The sequence below is a fragment of the Octodon degus genome, unplaced genomic scaffold (assembly GCF_000260255.1).
Source record: "Octodon degus isolate 3935 unplaced genomic scaffold, OctDeg1.0 scaffold00117, whole genome shotgun sequence".
NCBI lineage: Eukaryota > Metazoa > Chordata > Mammalia > Rodentia > Octodontidae > Octodon > Octodon degus.
The window spans coordinates 926,085-938,328 of NW_004524693.1; the positions used below are offsets into that span (position 1 = coordinate 926,085).

At 38.6% G+C, this 12,244-nt stretch overlaps 1 protein-coding gene across 3 annotated transcripts in view; it reads left to right on the forward strand.

Moving 5' to 3' along the window:
* Positions 1-11,927, forward strand: part of Il13ra2 (interleukin 13 receptor subunit alpha 2) — a 68,296-nt gene extending 56,369 nt beyond the window's left edge. For all 3 annotated transcript variants that reach the window (XM_023699882.1, XM_023699883.1, XM_004640050.2), the window contains 3 exons: positions 252-396; positions 10,094-10,209; positions 11,367-11,927. In XM_023699882.1, coding sequence (XP_023555650.1) covers positions 252-396; positions 10,094-10,209; positions 11,367-11,417 — 312 coding nt within the window. In that variant the 3' untranslated portion in view covers positions 11,418-11,927. The remainder of the gene's footprint in view (positions 1-251; positions 397-10,093; positions 10,210-11,366) is intronic.
* The last annotated feature ends 317 nt before the right edge of the window (positions 11,928-12,244 follow it).

Sequence of the window (12,244 nt, forward strand, 5' to 3'; positions counted from 1 at the left end):
GTGGCCAGCTCAGCCCACCAGGGGGCGGGGCTGGCTGGCATGTGGTGCTGGGGGATTGAACTGCGGTCCCTGTGCTTTGCTGAGCTTGTTCTAAGTAGGTGCTTTAGACCACTGAGCCATCTCTCCAGCCCCTACCTAGTGTTCTTATACATATATTTTATGTGAAAATAAACACTTTAAAATGACAAATGGAATTTCCCTAGTTGTAATTAGATGGAATAATGGCATCTTATTTTTTCCTTGGCTTTCAGACTAACACAATTGAAAATGAATTGCACATCACAAGAATGTTAAGTGAAAGCCAAGAACTATGCTTTTCAGTAAGAAGCAAAGTGAACTTTTACTGCTCAGATGATGGGATTTGGAGTGAATGGAGTGAGGCACAATGCTGGGAAGGTACGAGCTAACAGGACGGTAACTAAGTAGCTGGAACTGTTTGCTAGCAAAATTAATTTTTTTCTGTCTGTTTTTGCAATCGTGGAGATCAAAGGCTTTTGCATATCTTCGTCTATACATACAGAAGACAAGTTCTCAAACACTTCAATCAAACTTAGATTTATGGAAGGTCATGGCCGCCCACTTGGATCCCTTCCATATCAGAAGCTTTCTTTCTCTCAATAAATACTGCCTACTCTTAAAAAAAAAAAGAAAAAAAAAAAAAAAAGGCCGGATGAAGTCTAATTTTCATTTAAAAATAAGAATCTTGTTATGCTATTAGGAAAATACTTGGTTTCCTGTCAGTAAAAAGAACATGCTAGTTCTTTTCTGGGTGGTGGGGAAAGCAGGAACATATTTTAATTGTGATTTTTTTTTTTCTGGAACTGGGGATTGAACTAATGCCCTTGCGCTTGCCAAGGAAGCACCTATTCCCCTGAGCCATCTCCCCAGCCCCTGGAACATATTTTAATCAATATTTTCTTAAAATTTTTTCAGTTTCAAAGAAAACAGAAGGATAAGCTTGCCTTCCATACATTTATTTCCAAATGCCTAGTGTTTTGCTGAATGAATATTGTTCTAGTTTAGAGCAATATTCCTGACGGGAATATTGTGGCTGTCACTCAGTTGTGGAGGGCTTGCCTTCCAGGCATGAGCCCCAGGGTTGATCCCCAGCACTGTAAAATGAAAGCATGTGTTATGTGTAGTAAAGCACATATCTCATTCACTTCCAACAGTGATTTAAAGTGACTTATAATAAAAGGTATCGAAATTACCTAGCAGTATAAACTAAAAGGCTTAGACAGTGAGGCCAAATAGGATCATGCTTCAGAATATATTAGCTTATGGTACAAATTACTAAAAATGATCCAAATTTGATATGGGTACACTTATTAGTATATATTCAGCTGTAGATACAGGGATAGTTTTCCACCACTCATTCATCTTCTTTCATGGGGTACTATTATCTCCCTGCGAATATACTGGTGTCATTTCTCCTTTTCATTGGTCAAATATTAGTAAACACCTGTTGTGTGTCAGATTCTTTTTAAGCACTGGACTTAGAGTGTAAAGAAATCTTTACCCACGTCGACCTTATGTTTTATTCCCAAGTTGAGTAAAGATGCGCAATCAGTGAAAGCCAAACATGTAATCACTAAGGGTTATGGAGAAAAAAAGAGGAGGGCAGGAGACAACTAGATGGAACTACATCAGAAAGAGTGTTGCTGGGCTGGTGAGATGGCTCAGTGGTCTAAAGCACCTACTTAGAACAAGCTTAGCAAAAAAGCACAGGGACCACAGTTCAATCCCCCAGCACCACATGCCAGCCAGCCCCGCCCCCTGGTGGGCTGAGCTGGCCACACACACACAAAAAAAAAATTAAAAAAAAAAATCTTAAAAAAAAAAAAAAGAAAACTTTAAAAAAAAAAAGAGAGAGTGTTGCTGCTTGTATATTTTTCATTTTTCCCCATAATTTTATTGATAAACAAATAGCAATGAGACAGTGTCAAATCAAATTGGTAAGACAGTTTCAATAATTAACACATTGCATACATTCTTCCTAGTGGTTAATTGCTATACAAGATGCGGACATGATATCCTATTTACAAACACCATTAGAACAAATCACTCTATTCATTAAGACAATGTAACTATATATCTATCCAAACCACTTTGAATACACAGATACAAAATGGACATTCATCTGTATCCCCTTTTTTTGTTGTTCCGTTATTTGAATATTTTTCATTTTTGTAATCACTACTAGAAACGTGGAAACTTGTATACAGTTATTTTCTGAATTATGTATTGTGCATTGTACACATTCAATATAGTGAGGGTTTTTTTTTTTTTTTTGCGGAACCGGGGATTGAACTCAGGCCCTTGTGCTTGCCAGGTAAGCCTTATTCTACTGAGCCATCTCCCTGGCCCCAATATGTTGAGTTTTTGACAGACTTAAAAGTAGACATCAGTTTTTTGGTTTTTTCTTTAATTTATTTTTTTTTTCCGGTACCAGGAATCAAACTTAGGACCTTGCATTTGCCAGGCAGGTGCTTATGCTGCTGAGCCATCTCCCCAGCCCCTTCAGTTTTATTTTAAAAGGGGAAACGGGCCGGGGAGATGGCTCAGTGGAATAAGCACTTCCCCGGCAAGCGCAAGGGCCTGAGTTCAATCCCTGGTTCTGAAAAAAAAAAGGGGGGGAAACAATGAAACAGAATTTCAAAACAAGATAATAGGAGAATAACAATGGTTAATACATTGTGCGCTGTTATCTTCAAAGTACTAGACATCTTTTTACGTGTTTTATGCACGATCGTACCTGTGGGTTTTTTTTGTTTTTGGTACCAGGGATTGAACTCAGGACCTTGTGCTTGCCAGGCAAGCTCTTATTCCACTGAGCTATCTCCCAGGCCTTTATCTGTGGTATTGATGACTGAGTTTTCTTTTGCCCTGATGGAGAAATGTCTTGGTAGAATTTTAAAAACGTTGAAAAATTAAGAACAAAAAATTTCTTGAGTTGTATATAGTCTTAGTTTTTTAGACCATTTCTTGTTCGATGCTTCAAATTACAGAAAAATAAAGTTTTGTTGTTTTGTGGTAATGGGGATTGAACAAAGGGTTAATTTGCCAAATTGCTCAAGCTGGACTTGAACTAGTGATTCTCCTGTCTCAGCCTTTCAGAGTGCTGGGATTACAGGCATGTTCCAAAGCACCAGGATAAGAAAATGCTATGTTGGGAAATAAAAATATATCCTTGTCATGGAAATCAAGGAGAACCTCAACAAAAGGAGCTCCTTGACACTTCACTGCTAATTTTTTTTATTCTAGATTTGATTTTACTTTGAAAAGTAAAAGCAAAGCAAGAACAAAAATCAGAAACAGAGAAAGAAACAGGACAATATACAACATGACATGTTACAGATTTTCAGACCAAGAATAGCTAATTAACAATGGTTGATATATTATCTATTTTGTTGTCATATCTGCTGCTCAGATTAGCAGATATCGTTTTGTAAGATTGGACATGTGGTTGGATATTACCACTTGTTTTCAAGAAACCTTAAATTTTGTTCTTGTCTCTTTTTTTTTCTTTACCTTCTTTTAAAAGTTTGTTTAAAGAGAGTATAGTAATAATGAATATGCTATTAGAAACAGTACACACTTAAAGAGACCAAGATGTCGGGTATTCAAGCCTGGTATTTGTATTAACACATTGCTGTCCTTGATGTAGTTGCTTAGATAGCAGCTATAAGCCTACAGAGTTAGTCAAGGTGAAAATTCTACACATTAACTGCTATTCTCAAAAGATTGAAGGAGATTTTCAGTACAATTGCCTCAGCCATCCTGTATATATACTTACTTTTTTATTTTTTTGCAGACCTGGGGATTGAATTCAGGCCCTTGTGCTTGCCAGGGAAATGCTTATTCCACTGAGCTAGCTCCCCGCCCACTACTTTCATGTTTTTCCTCTATCTTTTTTCTTTTCTCTCTTCTTCGTTGTTTAATCAAGTTCCATTTCTTTCTGTTTCACTATATCTGTTATATCTTTCAGGTTTTACTTCTTCTTTTGGATTCTTACACTAGGGAGAAAATGCGAGATTTATACATGTGGGTCTGGTTCATTTCACTTATGAGTATAGCCTCTGGTTGTGTCCAGTTACCTATGAAGGCTTAGAGTTTATCTTTCTTTATGGCTGATACTCCATTGTGTAAAACTACCACATCTTTTTCAGCCATTCCTCAGGTGATGTGCATTTTGATTATTTCCAAGATTTAGCTATCACAAATTGTGCTGCTATAAACATGGGTGCATTCACTGTTAATTTTACATGTCAGGAAATACACATTATGAGTCATTCTCTGGATTATGTCCTCACAAATCCTAAAATAAGCATATAAGTTTGGTAATTTTCTAGTAGAAAACAAGATTGTGGGGGCCGGGGAGATGGCTCAGTGGAATAAGCGCTTCCGTGGCAAGCGCAAGGGCCTGAGTTCAATCCCCAGTTCCGCAAAAAAAAAAAAAAAAACAAAAAAAAAAAAAAAACAAGATTGTAACAAAGTAGGACAAGAAAAATAGTGGCATCAGGGTAAGTTAGTAGGTCTGGCCGCACAATTCAACATGCTTTATGTTATTCCAAAACAAGTGGAAGATACTAATTTGGGAAGAACACATTTCTTCTGCTTTTTAAGTTTGTCCAGTGATTGCTCAGTCCTTCCTATGCAGAAGAACTTTTTAAAAATCCTTAAAATAATAAAACAGAAAAAAAAAACCTTGTCCTTTTCTTTTTTCTTTTTCTTTTTTTTTTTTTTTGTCCTTTTCTTTAGTCTCTAAAATGTAAGATAATTTTAAAAGTATGATCTTAAAATCAACACTCTAAAATTGATGGCTTTCCCATACATGAATGACAGACTCACTGAGAGAGAAATTAGGAAAATAACACCTTTCACAATAGCATCAAGAGGGGCTGGGGAGATAGCTCAGTAGAATAAGCTGACAAGCTTATTGCTTGCCTGCCTGAGTTCAATCCTCGGTTCTGAAAAAAAAAAAAGAATAAAAAAAATAGCATCAAAAAAAGAAATTAAAATATAGAGAAAAATAAATATATAAAATTTCAAAAACCTTTTTTTAAAAAAAGAAAAGAAACTAAATAAGAAAGAGGCCATGGAGATGGCTCAGTGGAATACACGCTTCTCTGGCAAGCGCAAGGGCCTGAGTTCAATCCCTGGTTCCACCAAAAAAAAAAAGAAAGAAAGACAGACTTAGGAATCAATATCACAAAAGAAGTAAAAGACCTCTACGTTGAATTCTTATAATTTTGTTTAGTCTGTATTGTTTCCAATGTTTTTTTTTTTTACTATATTGTATTTTATTTTAAAAATAAAAATAAAAAGAATGCAAGTAGAGCCAAGAAAACTACACTACTCTGAAAAAAAGAGATTGAAGAGGTTTTCAGAAAATGGAAAGACAGGGTCGACCAAATAGCTCAGCAGATTAAAATGCCTGCAATCAGGTGCAGGGGCCGGGGTTCGAGATACCCAGGCCTGCCATGTTGGCCCCATCTTCGGGGCTTGCTGAGATGGCAGTTGACACTGGGAGTGTAATCCTAGGTCTCGGAAGGCTGTAAACAGATGGATCACTATGAGTCTGATATAGTAGTGAGATGCTGAACACTCTGTATACCCTTCCCCCAAAAAATTGCAATGGCGTATCTCACAGAATTAGAGAAAAACAATCCTAAAATTCATCTGGAACCAGAAGAAACCTAGAATAGCAAAGACAGTTCTAAAGGCAAAGCAGGGTTCTTTGCAATCCCTGACTTACAAAACAGCATGGTACTGTGAAAAGAACAGACCTGAGGGCCAATAGAACAGATTTGAATGTGCAGAAATAACTCTAGACATACTTAGCCACCCTATCTTTGACAAAGGAGCCAAACAGCTTCACTGGAAGAAAGACAGCCTCTTTAATAAATGGCACTGGTAAAACCGGTTTTCCACAGGACAGAGATTAAAACTAGACCCATATCTTTCACCATGTACTAAACTAAGATTACAGTGTATCAGAGATCAAAATATTAAAATAGAAAACCTAAGTCTGCTGGAGGATAGACTAGGTAGAACTCTTGAAGACTTTGGTGTAGGCAAAGACTGTCTCAGCCAAACCCCAGTTGCACAGGAACTATCGCATGGAATCAATAACTGGGATCTCATCTTTAAGAGTTTTTCCACAGCAAGAGAAATCACCAACAAGAGCTGGCTAAATAGCTCAGCGGGTTAAAGCACCTGCTTAGGCAGATGCAGGGGCTGGGGGTTCAATCCCCAGGCCTGCCGTGCCAGCCCTGCCCCCAGGGCGCACTGAGAGGGTGATTGAGACTGGGCGCGGTGGCACACGCCTGTAATCCCAGCGCTTGAGGGGCTGTAAACAGGAGGATCACTGTGAGTCCAATCTGCATAGTGAGACCCTGTAGACCCTGTCCTAAATACATAAAGAGAGAAAGAAATCACTAACAGAGTGAAGAGATAACACACAGTATAGGAAAAAAAATTGCTAGCAATTCATAGGACAAAGGACTAATATCTATAGCACATAAAAATCTACAGAAAATCAGACCTCCAAATTTAAAGACTCAATCCAAAAATGGGCATCTGAGATGAATACACACTTCTCAGATGAAGAAATACAAACAGGAAATAAGTATATGAAAAGTGCAAGATCACTGGTCATTTGAGAGATGTATATTAAAATGATGTTTAGATTCCATCTCATTCCAGAAAGAAAGGCCATCATCAAGAAATCAACCAAGGGCCGGCCAGATAGCTCAGTTGACTAAAGCACCTGCTTAGGCAGGTACAGGGGCCAGGGTTTGATCCCCAGTGTGCCGTGCCAGCCCCACCCCCAGGGCACACTGAGATGTTGACTGACCTCAGGCGTGGTGGCACGTGCCTATAATCCCAGCATTTGGGAGACTGAAAACAGGAGGATCAATACGGGTCAGATGTGTGAAATGAGACCCTGTAGACCCTGTACTAAATACAAAAAGAAAAATGAGAAATCATCCAATAACAAATGCTGGAGAGGCTGTGGGGAAAAAGAAACCCTTCTTCACTGCTGGCAGGAATTTAGACCAGTGCAACCACTGTGCAAAACAATGTGCAGGTTACTCAGACAACTAAGACTAGAGGTTCTATTCAACCCAGCTATTTCCCTTCTTGGTATCTTGCTGAAAAAATTAAAAGCATAATACCACAGTGATAAATGTATACTCATGGTTAGGGTGGCACAGTTTGTAATAGGCACATCTTGGAAACAGCCCAAATGCCCATTAACTGATGAATGGAAAAAGAAAATGTGTAGGGTTTTTATACAGTGGAATAATACTCTGTTATAAATAAGGAGAAATTTGAGACATTTATAGGAAAATGGATGCACCTCAAGAACATATTCTTTTTTTTTTTTTGGTGGAACCAGGGATTGAACTCAGGTCCTTGCGCTTGCCAGGGAAACGCTTATTCCACTGAGCCATCTCTCCGGCCCCAAGAACATATTCTTAAGTGAAATAAATTGAGCATGTGGTAAATATTTCATTGTTTCTTTGATGTGACAAATTGAAAGTATGAGGGACCAAAATCTATGACAGATATTGTGAAATAGGAGGAAAATGTTCAAATGCTAAGGAGAACTGGGGGGAGAGAGGGAAAAAGGAAGGAAGGGAAAAGAAGAAAAGAGAATAGAAGGGAAAAAATGGAAACAACGCTTTTGTAAATGAGAGGAAGAGCAATTGAATAGAGGGTAGGAAAAGGGAAAAAGAATCAAGGTGTATTATGTATGGGTACAAATTCCCTATGATGTACGGGAACAAATTCCCTATGATGAATGTGCTGATTATGTCTACTTAAAATGTACCAGTAAACAACTTAAAACAATAAAAAATATATAAAAATGTGGCCTTGATTCTTGCTTAGTGGCTCATTCTTGCAGTCCCAGCTACTCCTGAGGTAGAGGATCACTTGATTGGAGGTAGCCAGCACTCTTCTTAAAGCCAACAGTGATGTTGAAAAACTAACTATGGAGGCAGAGACAGCAGGATAGAAAGCAGCAGCTGTTCCGCAGGGGCGAGGTGTGGACAGTGGAGCAGTGAGTGGCACCCAGCTGCCCCGAAGGGACATTATCCAGTTTCTGCAGGATCACTGTTCAGATAGACAGAGCATAAATTATAGGAAAAATGATAACCTTAGCCAGGACAGCTAACGTAAGGACCGGCACAGTTGGCCCTTGTGGCTTGTGCCTATAATCTCAGCATTCTGGAGGGGCTGAGGCAGGAGATCAAAAGTTTGATCCCAGCTTGGACAATTTAGGGACTCTGTGAAACCCTACCTCAAAACTTAAAAAGGACTGGAGGTGCAGGTAGTTCAGAGTGCAAACCCTGGTTCAGTCCCCAGCGTGTAACAGTGGGGGTTGAGAGGATTAGAGCTGCTAACAACCTTTTAGGAAGGTAGCATTTCAAGGATCCAAAAGAATAAAGTGTATGAAAAAGTGAAAAATAAGCTTAATGGAGATAAACCCAATGAAGCCATTCTGTATGTGTCCACCAAAATATAGACACTACCTTGTAAACAAGAGAGATAGGAAAATTTATACTGCTGGCATACGAAAGCACTACAGGACAGGACTGCTTTTGATTCTATCCAAATGAGAGCTCAAAGAAGAAAACTGCCATGGCTACAAGTTTTAAAGTGGGAGGAGACAAAATTATCAGAGGGTGGGACGAAGCACTCTTTTTTTTTTTTTTTTTTTTTTTTTTTTTTGGTACCAGGGATTGAACTGAGGACCCTGCGCTTGCCAGGGAAGTGCTTCTTCTATTGAGCTATCTGCCCGGCCCCAAGCACGCTTGACTATGAATGGAGAAAAGGCTGGACTGGAGAGTGAACCAGAATGCGCTTAGAGGGGGAAAGGACAGCCAGATGCTCAAATCCCATCCAATGCGAAAGCTCATTTTTTAAAGTAGAATTATGGGTATTGAAGGAAATAACACTTCAGATCTAAAAGCATCAGCAATAATGATAAAATTTGGCCTTCAAACTTATGTTAGCAGTCAGAGTGGGTTACTCTGGAAGAGGCAATTGGAAGATTCAAGGACTTCAAACTTGCTCACTTGATCCTGACTTTTGAGAAATATAACAAATCCCAGAAGTCTAAAATATTTTATTATAGCTGTGTAAAATATGGCTAAGGAGACCTGTCTTTCTTTTTACCTCACATTGTCAACGAAAAGCCTTATACCATTTTATCCACTCTGAAAAAATAGACTAACTCCATCATTCACACACATTTTAATTGAAGAGCACCTCTTACTCACTACAGCATCAGATAATATCGAGTCTATCCAACTTATTATTGAAAGTTGTGGGCCAGGGAGATGGCTCCTCAGTGGGCTGGTGAGACAGCTCAGTAGAATAAGCGCTTGCCTGGTGAGCACAAGATCAGGAGTTCAATCCCTAGTACCAGAAAAAAAAAAGAAAGAAAGTTGTGGTGGTGCACTCCGTGCCCATATCCCCATCACTCTGGGAAGTTCAAGCCCAGCAAGAGCAACTTAGTGACTTAGTGAGAACCTGTCTCAAAATAAAAAAGAGCTGGGGAAACAGCTCGGTGTGAAGGTCCTTGTTCTATCTCCAGTGCTGAAAGAGAAAAGGAAACAAAAAAGATGTAGGACATGTTTGTTTAGCCTTTTGCATAACCTTTGAATTGATTAGTTAATGAATGGTGCTGCGAACTGAATTCAGTGCCTCGCGTTTGCCAGGCAGGTGCTGCGCTGCTGAACCACACCTCCAGCCCTGTTTAAACATTTTCAAATGGAAAATCCCCAAGGTCAGTACTAAACAGACCCATACCAGGAAATAAGAAGTATGCTTTGAGAAGTTATTTTCTAAGTGAAATTAAGAGATGTTACAGGGCAATAAAGTAGTTGTTCTGTGTAAAAATGAAAGGAACAGAGAATTCAAGCACCGCTGTGGTAGCTCTGCACTGGCAAATACAGTGGGAGTTACCAGGTCTAATAAAGTTCTTCACCATTTACTAGGAGTATATTTGTAAGACACTTATTTCAAAAATAGTTACAAATCTCTAACTCTTCCCCTTTTCTGTGATTTTTGATCCTAGGCGATGGACTGAAGGAAACTTGGCCATTTTTCGTGATACCATTTGGTCTTATCTCATCATTTCTGTTGTTACTAACTTGTCTGCTTTTGCATAAACAAAAAGCTTTGCTGAAATCAGTAAGTTATATATTATAATGTTTAGTCTAAGACAGTAGATAACAAGAGACGTTCTGCCTTTAGAACCCATGGGGCTACATTTTCTAATTTTACCTGCTCCCTCAGAGTATGGAATTGATGCTGTATGCATTGTGATGAGCTCTGCAGAAAATTCAGTAACTAGAAAACAAGAATACATTTTGGTGTGTGGGGGTTACTTTTGTTAAAAAAGAAAAATAAAGCTTTAAATCATGAAACATGATTCAGTTTTAAGTTAGGGAACAGTATAATGAAAGAGGCTCAGAAGAAAAGCAAGTTGGGGGAAAGGAGGAGACGGCAAATAGGGGAAAAAATATTACCAATGTGTGCCTGAGCAGGAGATTCCATCAAAATGATAAAATGCGGCACCTGCACTCAGAGCTCATGTGTTACTTGGGGAAGACAGAATCCCTGCAAAAGTATACACTGTGATAGACTTTATTTATTATTATTATTACTATTATTATTATTATTATTATTTTTTTTTTTTTTGGCGGAACCAGGGATTGAACTCAAGCCCTTGCACTTGCCAGGCAAGCACTTATTCTACTGAGCTATATCCCCAGCCATCTGTGATAGACTTTAAAAGGTTACTATTTAAGTTGTGCAGATAATATTGTAAGATTTTAAAAAATGAGGAGAACACTAAGTGTTGGAAAACTTTAAAGAAAAACTGTGACTTGAAGAAAAAAAATCTAGGGGGCCAGGATGATAGCACCAGGTCCTGTGTTCAATCCCTGGTCCTGCAAAAAAAGAAGAAGAAGAGGAGGAGGAGGAAGAGGAGGAGGAGGAGGAGGAGTAGAAGAAGGAGGAGGAGGAGGAGAAAAAAAAATCTTAACACTATGACTTTTCCTGATAGAAGTGTATGAAATGTTTCACTTTGTGTGAGGAATGATTTTATGCGTATTTCTTTCTTTTTTTTTTTTTTTTGCGCCGAATGCCTTCAAGGCATGACTGGCTGTCTTGTGTTGTGGGGATCGAACCACAGCAACCTGAGCCTGACTGCTTTGTTGAAGCAGCCACTTAAAGAACTGAGCTAAGGGGCAGGCCCCCGCGTATTTCTTTTGAATTATTAATGTGCAGTGAAATTGTGTTGTTCATGAGGATTTATTAATAACAGTGCTCTTTCTAAATTTCAGATTTTCCATATGAAGAAAGAAGTTTTTTCTCAACAAGAGACATTCTTTTGACTTACCAATTTTTATCTACAAGGCCAAATGTTAGATAGCAGTCTTGTGAAACTGAAATTCTTCTTCAAATGTTGAATACGTCTCGCTGGAAAGCATGGTTATATTATACTTAAATAGGCCATAGAATATGCACACCCTGAAGTAGCAGTACATTTATTGGATTCTACTAGTATGTTTCTTCTTCATAAATTGTGGTGAGAGTGCTGCACGTAGACTCAAGGGATGAGCCAGTTTGTTCAAATGATGCAATAATAAAACAATGTGATTTTGCAATCTTCACTAAGTCATAGATACATTGCCAAATCTTGGAAAATGAGGTTTAGTATTTTTCTTTTGTCACTGTTTTCATTTGTTTTAAGTTTCACTCTGACTGAAAGTGTTCACCATAAGATCCGCATTAAAAGTACCTGAGGAGTGACTAAGAAGGAAACAGTAAGTTTTAAATGTGCTCATAGGCCCCAGTGTGTGTGTCACATTTCATGAAAGAAAAATAAAGAAGGGGGAAATGTAGTGACAATTATCTGAATAATTCAGAAGTCATAAGCTACATAATAAGCTCTGAGATTTCCTGTACCAGTTGGGAGGTAGTCTTTCATAGTTTCTGATGTGTGTATGTGTGTAAATGGGGATTGAGCTCATGCTTGCATTTCCATCCCTTCTTAAGTTTCTTTTCTTAAGTTTTATTTTATTTTATTTTATATGTATTTAGGACAGGGTCTACAGGGTCTCACTGCGTAGGTCGGACTCGTAGTGATCCTCCTGTGTTCAGCCTCCCAAGCACTGGGATTACAGGTGTACACCACCATGCCCAGTCTCAATCACCTTCT